The following is a 22,749-nucleotide window of genomic DNA, read 5'->3' on the forward strand; positions in this document are numbered from 1 at the left end:
TTAATCTCCATTTTACAGGTGAGGGAACTGAGGCCCAGAGAAGTGAAGTGACTTGCTCGAGGTCACACAGCAGACAAGTGGTGGAGCTGGGATTAGAATCCAGGTCCTTTTGAGTCCCAGGTCTATGCTCTATCCACTAATAATGATGGTATTTGTTAAGCACTTACTGGACCATGCTGCTCCTCAAGGGTTCCCATGCTTTCCTCACTGAACCTTCCGGTTCTCATAATTCAGTTTTTGATCCATCAGGGAATTTCCTCGGCCACCGCAGCCTGTCCACTGCATCCCGCAAGGCATTTCTAGGTCAGACTCCTCATGCGGGCAGATGCCTTCCATCTGAAATGTGAGTACTTGCCTCAGGCTTTAAGGGGACTCAGGATGCAAACTAATAATAATAATGATAATAATAATTGTGGTATTTGTTAAGTGCTATTCTGTGCCAGGGACCCTACTAAGCGCTGCGGTAGATACAAGATAATCAGGTTAGACATAGTCCCTGTCCCACATAGTGCTCATGGTCTCAATCCCCATTTTACATAGGGCTTACAGTTTCAATGCCCATTTTACAGATGAGGAAATAGAGGCACAGAGAAATGAAGTGAATTGCCCAAGGTCACGCAGCAGACAAGTGGTGGAGCTGGGATTAGAACCTAGCTCACTAACCAAAGTAGTGAATCCCAAGTCATTTCTGGAAGAAGACAAAAACCCACTCGCTGAATCACCATTTCCCAGGTTTCCTTTAAAATCAATTGGAGAAACAAAATAGTTTAAGCATCACTGATGGTGTCCAAAAGTTTCCTGCTCATTTTGGTTTTAAAGGGAAAAAAATTGCAACCTTCAAAGAATAAAAGAGACTTAAGTAACTAATTTAAGTCTGTGTACTGAATCATTTGACTACGTGTTTATAACTAAAAACAGCCCGTAGTATTTATATTTAGGAAATTTAGAAAGGAACTACACTCCTCCCTGCTAATTTCACCCATAACAACATGCATCTTGTTTCTTTGGAGCTCTAAGTACCCTAAAAATATTATCTCATTAATCTCCACCCACGACTAGGTGTCTGGAAGAAGTTATTTACCCAATTTCCACCAGACCTCAGCCCTCCCACCTTGAAATCCCTTTTAGAATTCCGCCTCTAAAAATCCTTCAATTCCCAACACCCTGAGTTGCAAAACCCCAACAGCAAAGTACTTGTATATTTAACCCACCCATAGCATTTACGTACCTACTGTGTATTAATTGTAGATTTGATTTTTTAAATTCTATTTTATCCTGCTGTATTTCTTCTGTCCCAGATCCTGTTCTTTCCACTGCTACTCTTATCTCCGAAATTTTTGTCTGTGTCTCCCTATTAAGAGAATAAGCTACTGTGGGCAAGGAATGTGTCTATTGCTTATGTTGTAGTTTCCAAAGTGTTTAGTAAGGTGCACCACAGTACCCAATAAGTTCCTAAAACTACTACTCATTTCACAGAGGGAGTAATTGACATTCTGAGTGAGGCAGGCACAAAGAATTACCGATACCACGACGTAACCCATGGACAATCTTCATCTCCAAATCTATACTCTCCTAAGCCGTCCACTATAAACTGAATCCCACGTGGGATGGTAACTGTGTCCAATCTTGGCTTACATCATTTCAACCCCCGTGCTTAGTACAGTGCCGTGGCACACAGTAAGTGATAAATTCCACAATTAACAACTAGTTTGGGCTTCCCATTTCCTACATTTTAAGTGGTATTTTTAAATGCTATGTGCTAAACACTGGGGTAGATACACAATAAGCAGGTTGGGCATAGTCCCTGTCATACACGGGGCTCACAGTCTAAGAGGGAGAAGAGATCTCCATCATACAGATGAGGAAACTGTGGGAGAGAGGTCAAGTGATTTCCTCAGGATCACCCAAAAAGCAAATGACAGAGCCAGAATTAGAACCCCAGGCTCCCTGACTCTGAAACCTGTGTTCTTTCCATTAGGCCGAAAGCCAAATTCCAGGGATGCTGATGCTACTGTAGTCATGCAGCGTGAAAGACAATTGCTGGACTGAGATTACAGCAGCCTCCAAACACCTTTCCACCTGGATTCCATGACTACTGTGTGTAGAAGAGAGCTATAAGAGAAGAAAACCCCACCTTCCCTGATAGGTCTTTGCTGCCTTCTCTTCTTTTGCCTTCTGTTCAGAGCAGGAGTCAAGAAAATAGATAAGAGGGGTGTTTTGGGGCTTCTTCTGGCACTGAAGTGAAGAGTTAATCTCCATCTTCCTAAATCCTAGAACAAACCTGCTTAACAGCAAGTCCCCACTAAGCCTTTAATGAGACTTTTTTTAACTACATGCCGGGCATTGTACTAAGAGCTGGGGGAGATGCAAGTTTGAATCAGGTTAGACGCAGCCCATGATCCCACATGGGGCTCACAGTCTTAATCCCCATTTACAGATGAGATAATTGAGGCCCAGAGAAGTTAAGCTGACTTGCCCAAGGTCAGCCAACAGACAAGTGGAGGAGCCGGAATTAGAACCCAGGCCCTTCTGACCCCCAGACCCGGGGTCTATCCACTAGGCCGTGCTGCTTCCCATGTGACTTGCCATAAGAGAGCATGTGAATGGTGCAGAGAATGATGAATTACTCTGGTCATTTTATAGAGCGTTCAAAGACACAGCCGTGGCAAAGCAAGAGCAACATTGCATGAGGGTAGAAGACATGGAGTGCATCCAGTTCCAAGGATAGTCACATCCTCTCTGGCTTGTCCTAGTTTTTCTCTAGAAGAACCACAGAAATGGCAAAGGCAGAAGAAGCAAACAAAAGGAACTGGGTACAGGGGAATACAAATTTCCTTGAGGTTATCATCTGTAGTTTGGGGACTCATCTACCCTATGCTTAGTACCTTAGTAGCGCATTATTAAGGTCACATCTCCTCCAAGAGGCTTTCTCTAAGCCCTCTTCTCCCTAGCTCACTCTCTTTTCTGCATCATCTACGCACTTGAATTTGTGACCTTTGGGCATTTGATATTTGCCCACACCCCAAACCTCACAGCTCTTATGTACTTATCCTTAAATTATATATACATTATTTATTTAATGCCTGTCATCTAAATTATAAGCTCATTATGGGCAGGGAACCTGTCTGATGATTCTGTTGCATTGTACTCTCCCAAGCACTTAGTATGGTGCTCTGCATATAGTCAGCACTCAAACACCATTAACTGATTTATTAGTGAGCACCTGATATCATAAATCACCATCATGAGACTGGATCTTTCACACTCAGCTTTCATTCAAAAATCAGGTGAATCTCAGTTTTTGAAACAATTTCCTGCAATTCACCCAATTTGATTTTTATTGAAGTAGGTGCTGAAGAAATGTTATGGTCATTCCCAGACAGCTCCCCCTTATTCCATTAGATACCTTAGCTAGTGAAAAACACCTAAAAAGCAATATTTCCACAGACCTGTACTTGGCTCAGCAGGAAGCAGCTAATTCCATTTAATATATTACAATGAAAAGTACCAAAACTTGCAATGACAGAACACACTTGAGTATCTAGTAAAAGGACTCAAATTGTTGCATTCCACATTGAATGACACATTGAAAATGAAGAACTGCATTCAGATTCCTACTTGCCAGAAGCCCCACTTCGAATAAAATGGTTTTGTAGAAATGATTTCTACTTGGGTATCTTAACTACCAGGGTAGGATAGCTTTCCTCAGCCAAATCTTGTCCTTGGACACTATGTCCTACACCAACCCACTTAATAAGCCTCAATCTTCTCTCTCTCATTGTCGATCCTTTGCTCACACCTATCTCCTTTCTGGAACTCCCTCCCGCCTCATATTCAATTCTTCCCATCTTCAGAGGCCTATTAAAGCCCTATGTCCTCCAGGAAGTGATTCCCAATTACTCTCCCATCTCCCCCAACTGTCCATGTTTCCCCATTCCTCAAGAACCTCCAGTCGCCGCACATCCACCACTGCCTCAAACAGAAATTCCTTACCATAGAATTCAAAGAGCTCAATCACCTCGTCCTGTCCTACCTTAACTTGTTGCTCTACCTACCTGCACACAGTGCTCCTCTAATGCCAACCTACACACTGTACCTCAATCTCGCCTATCTCTCTGCCGACCTCTTGCCCACATTCTGCCTGCGGCCTGGAACACCCTCCCTCTTCATATCCAACCATGACTCTCCCCACCTTCAAAGCCTTATTGAAGGGACATCTCCTCCATAAGCCTTTCCCTGATTAATAATAATGGTATTTGTTAAGGGCTTACTATGTGCCAAGCACTGTTCTAAGCACTGGGGTAGATACACAGTAAACAGGTTGTCCCACGTGCAGCTCACAGTCTTAATCCCTATTTTACAGATGTGGTAACTGAGGCACAGAGAAGTTAAGTGATTTACCCAAAGTCACACAGCTAAGTGACGGAGCTGGGATTAGAACCCACGACCTCTGACTCCCAAACCTGTGCTCTTTCCATTAAGCCACTCCTAATTTCCTCTTCTCCCACTCCTTTCTGCATCACTCATGCACTTGAATTCGCTCCCTTTATTCACCTGTCCCTAAACCCCATAGCACTTATGTACAAACCTGTAATTTACTTATATTAATGTCTGTCTCCCCCTCTAGACTATAAACTCATTTTTATACCTATCTACCAACTCTGTTACATTCTTATATTGTATTCTCGCAAGCCCTTTGTACAGTGACTGGCACACAGTAAACACTTAATGTGACCGATGCCCTTAAGTCCGGACCCACTAAGCATTTTGATTCCCCACCCTACCTCCTCTCCCCACAGCATTGATGCAGTTGTTTCCCTTGCTGTACTTTATTTTAATGCCTGTTTCCCCTGCTAGACTGTAAACTGTCTGAGGGCCAGGACCAAGTCTACCTACTCTGTTGTACTCTTCTTAGTGCTTGGTAGAGTGCTTTATAGGGAAGCAGCATGGCCATATCTGTTCCCCCTGCCTCTAGAGTGTAAGCTCATTGCGGGCGGGGAATGTGTGTGTTTATTGTTGTATTGTACTCTCTCAACCACTTAGTACAGTGCTCTGCACACAGTAAGCGCACAATACAATTGAATCAATGAAGAGCTCGGGCCTGGGAGTGAGAGGGCCCGGGTTCTAATCATGGATCTGCCACTTACCAGTTGTGTGATCTTGAGTAGATGCTTTACTTCTCTTTGCCTCAGTTCCCTCATCTGCAAAATGGGGATTCAGTAACTGGGCTCCCTCCTATTTAGAATTTGAGCCTTATGTGGGACCTGATTATCTTGTATCTTCCCCAGGGCCTGGCACACTGTAAGCGCTTAACATACACCACAATTATTACCATTGCTGCTCAGTAAGTAGTAGTCACTCAATATATTCCACTGATTGATTGCTGTACAGCTGTCAATCATTTCCTGGTTTCAGACTTTTTTTTTTTTTTAAAAAAAAGTCCCCTTGCTGTCTCAAGGTTTGACATGAAGTGCCCTCCCCACCTTACTTCTGGTTACCTTTCACACCCAGCTATATGTGTCCCGTGCTTCTGATGTTCTTTCCCAGGCACTCAAATAGTGGGTGCTCAGTAAATACCACTACCAATACCTACAGAGGAATATTTACTGGACGAGGAGCAGCAGGAGGTGTGAGAATGGGGCAGAAGCGAATGATGGAAAGGAAAAAAACCACTTCACTACTGCCAAATCACCAAAGTCTGGCGGAAGGATGCGAAGCAGCATGGCCTATCGGACAGAGCACGGGTCCAGGAGTCAGAAGGACCTGGGTTCTAATCCTGGCTCCGCTGCTTATTTGCTGTGTGACCTTGTGCAAGTCACTTCCCCTTACCTTGCTGCTCTCCCACCTAGCTGCACACAGCGCTCCTCTAATGCCAACCTACACACTGTACCTCAACCTCGCCTCTCTGCTCACCTCTTGCCCACATCCTGCCTCCGGCCCGGAACATCCTCCCTCTTCATATCCAACAATGACTCTCCCTACCTTCAAAGCCTTATTGAAGGGCCATCTCCTCCAAGAGCCTTTCCCTGATTAATAATAATAATGATGGCATTTGCTAAGGGCTTACTACGTGCCCTTAACACTGTTCTAAGCACTGGGGTAGATACACGGTAAACAGGTTGTCCCACGTGGAGCTCAGTCTTCATCCCTATTTTACAGATGAGGTAACTGAGGCACAGTGAAGTTAAGTGATTTATATCATCTGGAAAATGGGGATTATGACTGCGAGCCGCAAGTGGGACACGGACCGAGGCCAATCTGATTAGCTTGTAACTACCCCACCGCTTAGTACAGTGTCCGGCACAGTAAGCATTTAACAAATACCATGAAAAAAAAAGAGTACACACTCCAGACAGTGGGAAGAGGGGTTACTATAAGTGGCAAGAGCAGTTTTCTCCCTTTCTCCAAGTGCTGCTGCTCTGTTTCTGGCTGAGCTCCCTGGATTTCTTGCCTTGGCTCCTAAAAGCAGCAGCTAGGCAGTAGCAAAACCTAATGTAGTGGCTTCCCCTATCATAAGGATCCCACCCTTACTATATCACTGCCACTTCACTGCCACAGCAGTTCTTTTCATGCTGGTAATTCCTAGCTGAAAACCTCTGTTTCTGCCAGTAGGGTCATAAGGCCAGGGTGGCTTCCTTCGCTAACGAGGTAAAGATTCACCATCAACGGTGGATGGTTTCTTGTCCAACATAAATCCTGAAATTAGGCCTATTTCACCAAGTTGGATGAAACAGCCAAATTCAATGATTTCCAAATAACTGAACATCCAAATGATGGCCCCCGACCCATAAACAGCTGTGCAGAATCCATACGCTACGTATTTGAATAGTGTAGTCAAAAGCCTAGAAACAATTTCATTCATTCAATCAATCGTATTTATTGAGCACTTACTATGTGCAAAGCACTGCACTATGCACTTGGGAGAGTATACCATAACAATAAACAGACAACATATTATTTTTTCTCACTACATATTACTCAATAAACCAAGGCAAACAAAACAGGTTACTTTAATCCTATCAATTCCTTGGATTATTCCAAACCAATCCGGAAAACACCTATGATTCTAGATTTTCCTCCCTTCTGGCCAAAACCAGAATTCAAAGCCCTCTGAAACCTAACAAGACCACTGCTTAAGAGACTTAGAAGCACGCAAAATTAGGATTCAAAAATGGAAAGCAAACACAATATGAGCAGACAATGAAAATACAAGCTCAGTCATAAAGAATCTTAAATGAAAAGCAGAACGTCTCTTGGGACTTAGTTGCCTCTCCTGAAGCTCAGTCGCCCCTTCAGTGGAAGGAACAAGTCCAATGCAATCAAAGCAGGGGGCATGAAATGGACAAATCCTATTTTGAACAATATTCAATCTTTTAATCACTTCAAAGTTACTGTTCCTCGGCAAAGTTAACCTCGGTTCCCTTCCCACTCCTCCCACCTTCCCACCAGAAGAAAAAAGGAGACTCAAGGAAGATTCCTTGTGAATGTGTATCACCATTTATTGTAGTTCAAGAGTCAGGAATTGAACAAAGGACACTGTCAGCAGGAAAAAAAAAAGGAAAAGGAAAAAAATTACAGACTTAATTTCTTTAAAACACTTTGTGGTTTCAAATCCTTTTTTCTAAAGGAAATTCAAGAATTCAAGTATCTTACTCGGGGCAGTTATACAAAAATGTTTTTTTTTTCTTTATTTTTTAAAAAAATGTACGTCTACATTTCCTGCACCCTTTTGCTTTGGTAAGGCCAAGCCATGGATACAAACTAGTACTTAACAGAAAAATGTCCCCTGCCCCAAACGCACGGACTCAAGAGAGGAGTGGATTGTTCCCCCTGGAGGCAAAACTGGAAAGGTTTAGAACTGTCACTTCACACAGTAGATCATCAGCTTGGAAAGAATGTACACTTAGAAAAAAACACCCCACAAGTTATTAAAGTCCTGATATTCTCCACCTTTTATGTTGCAGCGGCTTCTCAGATTCCGATTACGGGGCTTGTTAAAAGTACCAGAGCAACCACATTTCTATTCATTTAGTACAGGATTAAAAAAAAAATTAAAAAGGGATGTCTCAAAAGGAAAAAAAAATCAAAACTAAAATCCAAATTCTCAAAATATCTTGCTTTTTTATGTCATCTAACACCAATTAAAAAAAACAACATATATGTGAATATGATATAAAAATACGATCCCAAGATTAACACTTTGTTGCAGGCACAGTTATCTCACAGAATATATGTGTTTGGAGGGGCAGGAGTTATGTATTTTCTTTTCTTTTTTTTTTTTTTGCATCACTTAAAAAAAAACAACAGCAGTGCAAGTGGGGGCGACGGGAGAGGGACAGGAGCGGGGAAGGCAAAAGGGAAAAAAGTTTCTTTAGCAGCAAAATGTCCAAAGTTCGAATCACAATCAAATCAACGGATACCTGGTTGTAAAGAATAAAGTTGGAAAGGATGCTGCCCAGATCCATTCGTCGTTGCTAAAAGAATTCAGCCATAAAAACCCCGAATTATGACATGTTGAAAGACATGTAACCCGAGCAACCTCCTAATTTGTCCCCCAAGCTACTGACCATCCTTATCACTTAAATATATGTACAAGAATTAGGCTCTTCCTGTCATTCATGTCCTTCCAGATCTCTAACGTAAGTCACTGTGGGTGGATCCCCTGCACACTTTTGCCAGCTTTTTTCACCTTCGACATTTGATCAGCATCACCTGGGACCGACGTTGTTTGTTTTCCACACTGGCCTTGGCCATTTCCAGCTAGGTAGGACTTAGTGGTCAGTGTTTTGTTTGTCTCTCATCCAGGCCTGGATCTGTTCCTTCAATTCTGGCACTGACAAAAGAAAATATGGAAGAGAGAGAGGGAGAAGGAGCGAGAGAGATAGAGATTAAGACTTTGAAACGTGAGGATTTTTCCTTAAGGAGCAGGCCTCTTGAGCCCTATTCAGCTGAGAAAGGGGAAGCAGCATGGCCTTCTGGAAAGAGCAAGGGCCTAGGAGTCGGAGGATCTGAGTTCTAATCACAGGTCTGGCACTTGTCTGCTGGGTATCCTTGGGCGAGTCAGTAACTAAACTTCTCTGTGGCTGAGTTACCTCACCGGGAAAATAGAGATTAATCAATCATTCGTATTTATTGAACACATCGTACACAGAGCATCATAAGCACTTGGGAGAGTACAATATAACAGAGTTGGTAGACCTGTTCCCGGCCCACAATGAGCTTAGAGTCTAGACGGGAAGACCAACATTAATATAAATATTTAATACTGTGTGCCCCATGTGGGATTTGGACTGTATCCAGTTTGATTAGCTTGTACCTACCCCAGCGCTTCGTACAATGCCTGGCGATCAGTCAATGGTATTTATTAAGAGAATGGGTCTATTATAGTGCTGTACTCTCCCAAGTGCTTAGTAATGATGATGACAATGATGATGTTAGTATTTGTTAAGCGCTTACTATATGCCAAGCACTGTTCTAAGCGCTAGGGTAGATACCAGGTAATCAGGTTGTCCCACATGAGGCTCACAGTCTTAATCCCCAATTTACAGATGAGGTAACTGAGGCACCGAGAAGTTAAGTGACTTGCCCAAATTCACACAGCTCACAAGTGGCGGAGCCAGGATTAGAACCCATAACCTCTGACTCCTAAGCCCGGGCTCTTTCCACTGAGCCACGGAAGTGTCCTGCACACAGGAAGCACTCAATAAGTGGGATTATGTGCTTACAAAGTGCAGAGCACTGTACTAAGCACTTGGGAGAGTTCAATACAACAGAATTAGCAGACCTGTTCCCTGCCCACAATAAGCTTACAGCACTTAAATTAAAAACCACAAAAAGAGGCCAGGCCTCCACCTATCGAAAATGTGAAGATATACCGGGGCCAGTACGGGGTGGGAAATAGAATTACACAATGGATGACAACAAAGAACTGTTTCATGTCCTTTGCCCAGTACAATGTCTTGTCTATCTCACTGCCAACCCCTCACCCACATCCTGTCACTCCCTCTCCCTTCAGATCCAAAAGACCATCACTCTCCCCATCTTCAAAGTTCTGTTAAAATCTCACCTCCTCCAACAGGCCTTCCCCAACTAAACCCTCATTTCCTCTACTCCCTTTCCCTTCTGTGTCACCCTTGCACTTCAATTACCATCTCTAGGCAGGCGATTCCCAAATCTACACGTCCAGTCCTGACCTCTCTCATCTCTCCTACAATCTCACATTTCCTCCTGTCTTCAAGATTTATCTACTTGGACGTCCTGACGCCTCAAATTATACGTCTCAAACTGAACTCATCTTCCCATTCAAACCCTGCCCTCCCCTGTCTTTCCCATCACTGTAGATGACACCAGTATCCTCCCTATCTCACAAGTTTGGCATCGTCCTCGACTCATCTCTCTCATTCCACACACATATTCAATCTGTCTCCAAATCCTGTTAGTTCTACCTTCACAGCACTGCTGAAATCCGCACTTTCTTCTCCAGCCAAACTGCTACCATTCTGAGCCACGCAGTTATCCTATCCCTCTTTGACTACTGCACCTGTCGCCTGTCTCTCCCCACTCCAATCCTTACTTCACTCTGCTGTATGGATCACTGATTGACAAAACTGTTCAGTTCACGGCTTCCTGATCCTCAAAAACCTCCACGTCTGCCCGCCCACCTCCACATCAAAAAGAAACTCCTTACCCTCGGCTTTAAAGCATTCAATCACCTTGCCCCATTGTCTCTCTCCTCACTAATCTCCTACTACGGCCCAGCCCACACACTCTGCTCCTCTAGCTCGGCTTATTCACTGTGCCCTGATCTTGTCTATCTCACCGCCGACTCCTTTCCCACATCCTCTCCCTGGCCTGAAGCTCCCTCCCCATCCATACACACCAAATCGACAATATCCCCCTTCAAAGTACAATTAAGGTCACATCTTCTCCATGAGGCCTTCCCTGACTAAGCCCCATTTCCCTTCTGCAACGTCTACACGTTTGGATCTGTGACCTTTGGACATTTGATATTTGCTCCAACCCCACAGCCCTTATGTACATATCTATAAATGATTTATTAGACATTATTTTTTATATTAACGTCTGTCTCCCCCTCTAGACGGTAAACTCATTCTTGTCAGAGAGAGTGTCTAAATCTGTTGTACTGTACTCTCAAGCATTTAGAACAGTACTCTACAAAAAGTGCTCAATAAATACCATTGATTGATTGCACTTGTAATTTGCCCCTGAGCACTCTGTACACAACCTTTATCTGCATTTCTCTCTCCCTCTAGACCATAAGTTAATTGTGGCCAGGGAATGTGTTTACCAAGGCTGTTATATTGCTTTATTGTACTCTCCCAAGTGCTTAGTACAGTACTCTGCACAGGGTAAGCACTAAGTAGATACAATTGATTAAATGACAATGGATGTTTAATGAAGGTTTCAGGGCTACTGAAATTTCCCCATCTTCCCCTTTACTAGTGCCTCTGGAGTGTCAGATCTTCATAAGCAAAAACGTGTCTAACGATTGTTGTTCTGTACTCCTTCAAGCTCTTAGTAATAATAATAATGGTATTTGTTAAATCCTTAACTATGTGCTATGCATTGTACTAAGCGCTGGGGTCGATACAAGCAAAACAGGTTGGAAACAGTCCTGTCCCATGTGGGGCCCTCAGTCTCAATCCCCATTTTACAGATGAGGTAACTGAGGCCCAGAGAAGTGAAGTGACTTGCTGAGGTCACTCAGCAGACAAATGGCCAAGCCAGGATTCGAACCCATGACCTTCCGACTCACAGGCCCATGCCCTATCCATTACGCCATGCTGCTTCTCAGTATAATGTAGTGCTCTGCACACAGCAACCACTCAAGAAACACCACTGTTTGAATGACTGATTACTGTTCATTGCATTTTGTTGTCTTCCCTAAACTTGGAGGAGGGAATCATCTGAGATGCCCTCCTTTTCCTCTTCATCTACTCCCTTCTGTGTCACCCTGCCTTGCTCCCTTCATTCATCCCCGCCTCCCAGCCCCACAGCACTTATGTACATATCTGTATTATTTATTTTAATGTCTGTCTCCCCCTTTATACTGTAAACTCATTTGGGGCAGGGAACGTGACTGTTTATTATATTGTCCTCTTCCAAGGGTGCTTGGCACACAGTAAGCGCTCAGTAAAGATAACAGTCAATGAAGAGAGCGTTGTCGGCTAATCAGAAAATCCAAAGGCCAAGCCCACGTGACTTGAAATGGAAGCCTCTCTGGCACACCCTTCTTTAACAGGGAGAGCAGTCTGTTGAGAATCAGAGACTCAGACCGCAGTGCCTCTTCAATCATCCAAAAACGTAACACGTACTGCTCCATACGTGGGTTTGGCAGCGTCCCTTGAATCATCACCACCACCAGCTTTGATGCCAAACTGCAAACACTTTGCAAAGGTGATTCACCTATTATCCCTCTCGCTTGCAGGTCTGTGTGGGAGGAGAAATTCCAATTTGATACTCTTTTTTTTCTAAAAAAACCTTTTACTCAGCTCACCAGAGCATCTTTGGCACTTTGGATTCCATTACACTCAGCATGGCATACATATAGGATTACTTAAAGGCGATATCCTAAACCAGATGTAACAGATGTGCAAATTGAGGAACTGAGAAATGGAGTGGTGAGCCTAGTGTCACCCAGTGAGTCAATAACAGAGTTAGTAACAGCTGTCATGAGTTTCTGACTTCCACTCTCTGATTCACACAGGATCTTCTCTCAAGCAAGGGCAAGAAGCCCAACTGGAATGGAATCCATGAAATCAAGGATCCAGAAAGTGAGAAGAGGGGGAGTTTTCAGTCTTAATTATGCTAGCATGCCCTAGTGACTGGGATTTTCTCAGGAAGGGATGAATAAGGTAAATGAAACCAATTGGCTTCTAGACCTTTAAAGGAAAATGAATAAAAACACGCTGGCGTTATTAGAGCTGCACTCTCCCAAGTGCTTAGTACAGTGCTCTTCACACAGTAAGCACTCAATTAATACGATTGATTAGAGAAGAAACATGACCTAGTGGAAAAAGCCCAGAACTAGGAATCAGAGAGCCTGGGTTCTAATCCCAGACTATCTTCTGTCTGCTCTGCTATTCTGGGCAAGTCGCAACTTGTCAGTACCTCAGTTACCTCAACTCTTAAAATGGGAATTGAATCCTACTCCCTCCTATTTAGATTGTGAGCCCCACGTGGGGCAGGGGCTATGTCCAACCTAATTAACTTGCATCTACCTCAGTGTTTAGAACAGTGCTTGCCCCATAGTCAGTGCTTAATAAGGTCCATAATTATTATTACCATTATTATTACACATTAATGCCCAGGCTGAATACCATCTTAAATTAGTATCAATTTATGTTCCAAAGCATTTTCCCATCGACTTTCTCTCATTTTGACGTCACACCATCCCTAGAAGCAAGTACTGTTTTCCCAGTTTGAAACACAAGAAAATAGGGTGAGCAAGCTACCCAAGATCCCACAGAAGACCAATGACATAGCTAAGTCTCAAACCCAGATTTCTGGACTTTTAGACTTGGTGCCTTTCCTTAAGGCCTTAACTCTCAAAGCCCTATTAGAAAAGCAGTGTGGCTCAGTGGAAAGAGCACGGGCTAGGGGGTCAGAGGTCATGGATTCAAATCTCAGCTCAACCGCTTGTCAGCTGTGTGACTCTAGGCAAGTCATTTAACTTCTCTGTGCCTCAGTTACCTCATCTGTAAAACGGGAATTAAGCCTGTGAGCCCTATGTGGGACAACCTGATCACCTTGTATCCTCTCCAGTGCTTAGAACAGTGCTTTGCACATAGTAAGCGCTTAACAAATGCCATCATTATTATTATTATAAAGCGTTATTTTTCATTTCCTAATATACCAACCGGTTGTAGAAAGTCAATGTATGTGCTAGCCTCAGGGGTGTAAAAGGGCTTGTGGAGCGCAAGAGGGTAGCCACCTAAGAAGCACTCAGAGTCACAGCTGGGGATGCAAAGCAATGACCTTTTTTTTTTTTTTTTAAAAAAAAAAGGTATTTGTTAAGCACTTACTATGTGCCAGGCAGTGTACTAAGCGCTGGGGTAGACACAAGATAGGTTGGACACAGTCCCTGTTCCACATAGGGCTCACAATCTTAATCTCCACTTTTTGCAGATGAGATAATAATGTTGGCATTTGTTAGGTGCTTACTATGTGCAGAGCACTGTTCTAAGCGCTGGGTAGATACAGGGTAATCAGGTTGTCCCACGTGAGGCTCACAGTCTTAATCCCCATTTTACAGATGAGGTCACTGAGGCACAGAGAAGTTAAGTGACTTGCCCTTAGTCAAACAGCTGACAAGTGGCAGAGCCAGGAATCAAACCCATGACCTCTGACTCCCAAGCTCGTGCTCCTTTCACTGAGCCACGCTGCATTTCCGATGAGGTTATGGGGTTGAGGCCCAGAGAACCGAATTGCCCAAGGTCCCACGGCAGACAAGTGGCGGAGCCGGGATTAGAACCCAAGTCCTTCTGACCCACTGTGCCATGCTGCTTCTCCTACTGGTTATTGGGTTTCCCTGAGCTATTTTCTTGTGCCACAGGCTCCTCAAACACAGATCCTACTGGGGGCCGTCACAGGATTTTCCCCTCAATCGCCAGGACGCTGCATTCACTTACTGAAAGCTCATCCAAACCGATGGATTGGGAGGGAAAAAAATGAAATGAGAAAATGAATTAAGTTCCTAGTGATCTGCTGCTTCCCAAATAAGATGAGCATATCAGGCTCTAGAAACCCAATGCCATTCCAGAGGGACATTTCCTAACAAGTACCACGCTTCCGTCGCACCCAGTGGCCCAGTGCACCTGGTTCGAGCATGCTCTCCGTCAACGTCTGCCGATTGAAGGGATCGGTAGGGGAGTTCAGTAGGTGTCGCAGAATGATTGAGCGGTCCATGATGGTGCCAGATGGCAGCCTCACGGGGTCAGTCATCAGGGTATCCATCAGCGGATCTGAAAAGACAAAGCCAGTACCCACGGATTCAATCGGCTGGAAAACGGCTCAAAGAAACCATCGATCAATGGTATTTATTGAATGCTTATTATGTGCAGAGCCCAGTACTAAGTGCTGGGGAGAGTCCAATACAACAGAGTTGGCAGACACGTTCCTTGCCCCAAACACCCCCCTCCAAGAAACCTCTCCCAGGCAGTGAGGAATTGAACTGTAGGAGGAAAAGGCACTCTAAAATGGATCCAGCTAGTCTCTAAGGTTGTGGGAAAACGGCGGCCATGGTTAAGGCTCTGTGAACTGCTTTTGTGGAGGAAAAATAGCCTTTGGACAGCTGCTCCTCAAACAGACTTAAAAGGGCAGCTGGACACAAACACAATGGCAGGCACTCAAAGGCTTAGTGGAAAACCAGAAGGACAGTACGCTCGGTTCTCTCATAAATGCATGTTTTCACAGGTCATACTGGCTAGAGGACTTGTAGGGAATCAGGGAACGCTTTCCCGATTAACACACATCTATCTGGACAGAGCACAAGGAAATGTTGGAAGAAACTGTCACGCACATGGGGTCAGGCAAGGTGCACATACAAGAATGTGAGTTTTCCTCCCCAGAGGAAACTCTCATGATCTGAGAATCGAATGTAAGCGTATTGAGGAATTCTCAGAATTCCTCTTCGATTCAGCTCCCTTGGCCACTGAAACGCACACCCCGGAGTCCAAACCCTCTGCCAATTCTCTTCCCATGCCACTGCGGTCTCCTGTCATTTCACAGGAAGCTTAGTGTGGAACATCCTCACATACTTCAAGAACGGAAACCGCGACATTAAACACTATTCCCAAGGGCAATCACAGAGACCCATACAGACATTTATGTAACATCCAACCCGATAATTTTGTGTACCTCTGAATTCATCTGGAGCATCACTGTAATCAATTTCTGCCCGGGCATTCTTGGCTACTATTTCTTCCACCTTTTCCGCCAGCAATTTAAACTTCTCGATCGCTATCGTAGACTTGATTCCTGCCTTCCGCATCTTGGAAATGACTTCCTCAAACAGTTCTTTGCTGTAGGATCTCTGGAAAAGAGGCGTACCACAAAAGCGAGGGTGAATATGATGAATCAAGGGCAGCCTGCCCCATTTTTGGAATGCCTTGAAGATCTGGGAGAATTCCAGTCCACATCATCATCATCATCAACAATGGTTTTTACTCAGTGCTTTCTGTGTGCAGAGCATTGTACTAAGCGCTCGGAAGGGTGCAACGCAGAGTTGGTAGACATGTAAGCCCATAATGAGCTTACAGTCAAGAGGGAGAACTTGGTTACCACTGTATTTTCAAAGCTATACAGTTTCATTTGTACTTGAAAGGAGTTTGTCCACTGCCACTTACAATTAACCCAGGATTTTTATACTTCCAGAACTGGAAGGGATCTCGGAGGGGCAAAGATTTAATGGAAAGAGAGGCAGAGCGATAAAGATTCTGGGAAAACCTGTTTTTGGACTGTTCATTTAGGCCCAGAAACATACCGTATCAGGACTCAGGACAGTTAAAGTTTACAAAATGCCCAATTGGCTAATTGCAGAACACCACACAGATTAGGAGGGAGAATAGAAAGGTTCAGAAAGCAGAAATAGGCTGGGCCACCCAAAAGGAATGGAGAGAAAAAAATAAATCAAGCCAGATTAAGAAGGGACAAGATTTGAGGCACAAAAGTCAAAAAGGAGCTTCAGCTAGCACAAGACACTCGATCCATATTATTTGCTCCACTGAGCAAGAGATAGGGCCAAGGAATATCCTGGGCCCAGAGAGACAGAAAGGGAAAGCTGGGCACAGATGGTTTTGGGGAGAGAGGGGGACATGCTTTTTTCACTTTCTTTAAAAAGATAACCGACGTGAACAACTGATCCAAGATGCATTTGAGATGGAAGGTTGGAAATCTTAAGATTTCCATATTAAAGAACTGATTTATGGAATTAATTTCCAGATTAATTTCTAGATTAAGGGAAAAAAATCCTTAAAGAAAACCTAAAAAAAACCCCAAGGTATTCAAATCAGTAGAGCCTGCTGCCATACATTCTGCTGTTCTTAATGATTAGTTGAGTGGTGGAAAAGCAGCACGGCTTTGTGGAAAAACCATGGGCCTGGGAGCCAGAGGATTTGGGTTCTAATCCTGGCTCTTGCACTCACCTGCTCTGCGATGATGGACAAGTCACAGCTTCTCTGGACCTCAGCTTCCTCAACTGCAAAATGGGGACTGAATACCTGTTCTCCCTTCTACTGTGAGCTCCAGGTGGAACAAGGAGTGTAACCCAACCTGAATAACTTGTATCTATCCCAGAGCAGAGAACATGCTTGACACACAGTAGGCACATAACAAATACCATAATGTTATTGCAAACCATTAACCATTATTTCTGAGATCTCCTGAGTGACCTAAGTCTCTGAAAATTGCAATAGAGCAAATGTTGTGAGCATTTTTAAAAGGAGAAAATTTTAAATCAGGAATTAACCCAACAGCTAAATATCAACACCTGGGACCATACTAGAGTAAAATCTCCCAAATGACCAATTTGCAGGAATCAAGAAGAGAATAAAATCCGAAAAAGCCTCCTTGTTGACCTCTCTGCCCTTCCAGTCCGTACTCGGCCGCCTGAGTCATTTTTTTTTTAACAAAAGTTTACTCCAATGTCTCCCCTCTTCCAAAACCTTCGATGGTTTCCCATCCATCGCCACATCAAACAAAAACTTACTTTCATAGGCTTTAGGGAGCTTAATTTCTCCCCTCTTGGCTTACCTTGTCGAGCTACCAATCAATCAATGGTATTTATTGAGCAATTACTGTGTGCAGAGTACTGTATGTACTCGGGAGGGTACGATATAATGGAGTTGGTAGACACGTTCCCTGTCCTTAGGGAGTTTACAGTATAGAGGGGAAGCCCAACATTAAAATGGGCTACAGATATGAACATTAGTACTGTGGGACTGAAGGTGGGGTGAATATCATGTGTTTAAAGGGTACTAGTCCAACTGCAAGGGGGATGCACAAGGGAGAGGGAGTAGGGTAAATGAGTGCTTTTTCAGGGAAGAGCTCTCAGAGGAGGTATAATTTTTCTGAAGGTTTTGAAGATAAGAACTTAGTTGCTGTAAAGTGCGTACACCCTGGCTTGAGAGTCACCTCTGGAGAGTGATCATCCATGGCTCATGTCAGCAGTGGAATCACTTCTCTGGACACACCTGGACAAAATTCCAGATCTGAGTTCCTCCCTGCAGAGCACTGCTTCCTAAAAAGACACTGGGAAGATGGAAAAAGGGAAGGTGGGCTTAAGAGTTTAGAGCCATCTGGAGGCTGTCGTCCCAGGAGGGCTTAAAGTTAGAGGCTCACCAGAGGCTGAACTAAGCCATATTTTCCAAGCCGCAGACAAAGAACCCCAGGATTTGTTCTGCACAAAAACCCCGGAAATACGGTGGGGGGCGGAGGAAGAGAAGGGGGAGGAGACCAGGACCCTAGAGCCACAAGAGCCCGTGAGCACCAGGACACCTATCCCAGTGGACCCCATCTAGCTGCATCTCTGGCTCAATGTTTATTTTAGAGGAATTTAATGCACGGCAACCCACAAAGATTAATACAGGATCTAATTTTATTTTACTATTATAGATAAAGTAAACTGAGACTATGCAGAGGACAGCCACTTGGATGGAACTGACAGTACGTTCGAAAGTTAGAAAATTGAAACTGACCATCATAACTTGGGGAAATGGCTTTACCAACCGAGGAAACTCAACAGGTTTACGTGCAAGGTAGAACACGGAGTGACAAACCCCCCTGCCAAACACCAAGAGAGAGAAGGCTGGCCACATCCACGTAGAGCAGAAAAGCTTAGGGGGAGTTATAAACGGCTGATTGGAAACGAGGAGTGTATGGCATTTAATAAACCGGTATGGTACTGGTTTCTATCAGTAGGAGTGAGACACGCAGGGGTCAAGAACTCCACTCCCACTCAACTCTGCTCTGGTTAGACCCACAGTGGAGTATTGTTTCCAGCTTTGGTCAAAACACTATAAAACAGCTGCTCAGAAAAAAGAGGGTGTTCAGAAAAGAATACCAAAGTAACACAATTAAAGAAAAATAGTTCTTAGAAGGAAGGAAGCCTATCAATCTTTTGAGTGCTCATTATGTGCAAAGCACTGTAGTGCTTGGGAGAGTACAACATAGTTAGACATGCTCCCTGCACATAATGACCTTATAGTTTATTAATAAGAAGAATAATAATAATTATGGTATTTGTCAAGAGCTTACTATGTGCTAAGCACTGTTCTAAGCGCTGGGGTAGACACAGGGTAATCAGGCTGTCCCACGTGGAGCTCACACTTTTAATCCCCTTTTTACAGATGAAGTAACAGACACAGAGAAGTTAAGTAAATTGCCCAAGGCCACACAGCAGACAAGTGGCGGAGGCAGAATTAGATCCCACATCCTCTGACTTCCAAGCCCGTGCTCTTTCCACTAAGAGTTTGGAGGGGGTGACATACATTAATATAATTTATAATATGCAATTTGAAGACATGTACATAAGTGCTGTATACTTGAGGGTGAGGCGAACAGCAAATATCCGAAGACCACAGATCCAAGTGCACAGATGGCATGAAAGGGAGAAGGAGCCAGGGAAAAGAGGGCTTAATTGGGGAAGACCTCTTGGAGGGGAGAGAAGTTTAATAAGGCTTTGAAGGTGGGGGAGTGTGGTAGTATGGCTTATGAAAGGGGAGGACGTGGGAAAAGGGCAGGTGGCAAGACAGATGAGATGGGGCATAGTAAGCTGGCGCTGGAGAAGCAAAGTGTGTGGGCTCTAATAGGAGATTAGTGAGGTGAGGTAGGATTGAGTGAGCAGATTGAGTGCTTTAATGGCTAAGGAGTTAATAATAATAATGATGGTATTTGTTAAGAGCTTATTATGTGTAAAGCACTGTTGTAAGCGCTGGGGTAGATCCAAGCTAATCAGGTTGTCATAGTCAATTTCCCACATGGGGCTCACAGTCTTCATCCCCATTTTACAGGTGAGGTAACTGAGCTACAGAAGTTAAGTGACTTCCCAAGGTCACAAAGCAGGCAAGTGGCAGAGCTGGGATTAGAACTAGGCTGTGGATAGAATACAGACCTGGGAGTTGGAAGGACCTGGGTTCTAGGTCCTGGGCTGCTTGGATGTGTAACCACTGAAGGTGTGGGGAGACATGAATTGAATATTTTTCAAAAAAATGACCTGGGCAGCAGAGTGAAGTATGGACTGGAGTGGGGAGAGACTGGAGGCAGAGAGGTCAGCAAGGCGGTAGACACAGTAACAAAGGCGGGATTGGAAAAGGGCATAGTAACTGTTTGGATGGAGAAGGGTGGATTTTAGCGATGTTGTGAAAGTAGAAGCAATAAGATCTGGTGAAAGGCTGAATACATAGGATTAATTAGAAAGATGACTTGAAGACAACGCCAAGGATAAGGGCTTGAGAGACAAGGATAGGGGTGCTGTCTTCCGTGATGGACAAGATGGGGGACGAGAGGTTTTGGGTGAGAAGATAAGGAGTTTGGTTTTGGAAATGTTAAGTTTTAGATTTCAGTATGACATTCAAGTAGAATGTCCTGAAGACAAAAGGAAAAAGACTGCAGGAGAGAGGTGAGGGCTGGAGAGGTAAATCTGGGAATTACCTACAGAGAATGATGGTTCAAGTCATGACAGCAAATGAGTCCTCCATGTGAGTGGGTATAAATGGAGAAAAGTCAGAGACCCAGAACTGAGGGTTTTTTTCTTTATGGTATTTGTTAAGCTCTTAGGGTGTGTCAAGCACTGTTCTAAACGATGGCACAGATACAAGTTAATCTGGTCAGACACAGTTCCTGTTCCACATGAGGCTCACAATCTAAGGAGGGAGGATGGGTTATGGAATCCCCATTTTATAGTTGAGGAAACTGAGGCCCAAAGAAGTGAAGTGACTAGCCCAAGGTCATACAATAGACAAGTGGCAGAGGACAGTAGGAGAAGCAGGAGAGGACAGTGTCAGCGAAGCCAGGTAGCTGAAGCCAGACTGCAGGGTGGGGAAAGAGGAGAATTGGAGGAGAGGGAGTGGAGGCAGCAGGTGTAGACAACTCGCTTAAGGAGTTTGGAAAGAGAGGGTCGGAGGGAGACGGCAATAACTGGAGGGTGCCATGGGGTCAAGGGAGGGTGTTCTTAGGATAAGGGAGATATGGGCACGTTTGAAAGGCATGATGAAGTGACCAAACTTTGTTAAAGGCCACTAGCTGACACTATCTCAGAGATGAAGAATGAAAATTTTCCACCTGAGAATACCTCAATCAAGGACAACAGCCTCCTCCTAAGAACCTCAACCAGGCAAATAATGCTGAGTCTCAGAAGGGCTTTAGTTCGAAGCCAGCTTCAACAGTAAATTACGCCAAGAGCGGCTGAGGGCTTCTCCTCTCAGGGACAGTTTGGGTATCTCTGGGACAATAAGTCAGGAGAGAGGGGAGTGTGTCTTTCCTTTTTTCTCCTCTGATCCAGCAGTTCGACTGCAAGAATTAGCAAGTGGACTTCAATGAGCATGCTGGGCGCCAGCCAGTTTGCTGCAGCACACTGCAGGAGGAACAGGATTCTACTTGGAGAGTTACGCAGCTCCCTATGCAATATATATCAGTCACAGACCAACTCCCACTATTCAGGTTGGTAAAATTCGAGAACGTGCTTCGCCCTGATGGTCAAAGTCAAAGACAAGAGCTTTTGCTCTGTGCTCACATATTTCTTTGTTAGGGTATTTGTTTAGTGTTTACCGTAATAATGATAATTATAACAGTAATGATAATGATGATAATAACTGTGGGGTTTGTTGAGCGCTTACTACGTGCCAGGGACTGTACTAAACCCTGGGGTAGATACAAGCTCATCAGGTTGTACACAGTCCATGGGGCTCCCAGTCTGAGGTGAGGTAACTGAGGCACGGAGAAGCGAAGTTACTTGCCCATGGTCACACACAAGGCAAGTGGTGGAACTGGGATCAGAATACAGATCCTTCCGACTTCCAGGCCCATGCTCTAGCCACTAGGCCACGCTGCTTTTCCACATTCATTCCAGGGCAGGTGAGTTTAAGCAAGCTTTTTCCAAGACCCACAGCCGTAGCAAACTGTGGCTTACAAATATGACAACTGGTTTTATATCGCTCAATCAGTGATATTTATTGAACACTTACTATGTACAGAGCATTGTACTAAGCACTTGGGAGAATCCAACAGAATTAGTGGCTACGTTCCCTGTCCGTAACAAATTTATAGTCTAGAGGGAGAGAGTGGTCTCAAGCATTAGCATTCTTTCCATGCTGGGTTGGGCAAACTATGCAGTGGCAGTTCCTTGTTATTTATTTCTTTCCTACCTTGCCCATTCAGCCTGACATAAAGGAAAAAAGGAGCAAGACCAATCAATTGCTGGCATTAAGTGCCCAGGCGCTAGGCTCTGGAATAATAATAATAATTATGGTACTTGTTAAGTGTTTACTATGTGCCAGGCACTGTTCTAAGCACTGAGGTGGATAAGACCAAACTGGGTTGGACACATTCCCTCTCATTCATTCATTCAATAGTATTTATTGAGCGCTTACTATGTGCAGAGCACTGTACTAAGCGCTTGGAATGTACAATTCGGCAACAGATAGAGACAATCCCTGCCCAATAATGGGCTCACAGTCTAAACGGGGGAGACAGACAGCAAAGCAAAACAGAACTGTCCCATATGGGGCTCAC

The 22,749-nt window shown here is 44.2% G+C and overlaps 1 protein-coding gene and 1 long non-coding RNA gene across 4 annotated transcripts in view; one reads left to right on the forward strand and one right to left on the reverse strand.

The window, feature by feature from the left end:
• The first annotated feature begins 162 nt into the window (after positions 1-162).
• LOC120638375 lies at positions 163-2,145 on the forward strand. Its single transcript, XR_005660004.1, has 2 exons — positions 163-343; positions 1,979-2,145. It is a non-coding gene; the product is annotated as an uncharacterized LOC120638375 (long non-coding RNA).
• A 5,329-nt stretch (positions 2,146-7,474) lies between these two features.
• The window catches only part of UBE4B (ubiquitination factor E4B), a 110,865-nt gene continuing 95,590 nt past the window's right edge, over positions 7,475-22,749 (reverse strand). For all 3 annotated transcript variants that reach the window (XM_029065064.1, XM_029065062.2, XM_029065061.2), the window contains 3 exons: positions 15,880-16,054; positions 14,838-14,984; positions 7,475-8,833 (listed from right to left, as the gene is read on the reverse strand). In XM_029065064.1, the coding sequence (XP_028920897.1) occupies positions 8,772-8,833; positions 14,838-14,984; positions 15,880-16,054 (384 nt within the window). In that variant the 3' untranslated portion in view covers positions 7,475-8,771. The remainder of the gene's footprint in view (positions 8,834-14,837; positions 14,985-15,879; positions 16,055-22,749) is intronic.

The sequence above is a fragment of the Ornithorhynchus anatinus genome, chromosome 5, assembly GCF_004115215.2.
Source record: "Ornithorhynchus anatinus isolate Pmale09 chromosome 5, mOrnAna1.pri.v4, whole genome shotgun sequence".
In the NCBI taxonomy this organism is placed as follows: domain Eukaryota; kingdom Metazoa; phylum Chordata; class Mammalia; order Monotremata; family Ornithorhynchidae; genus Ornithorhynchus; species Ornithorhynchus anatinus.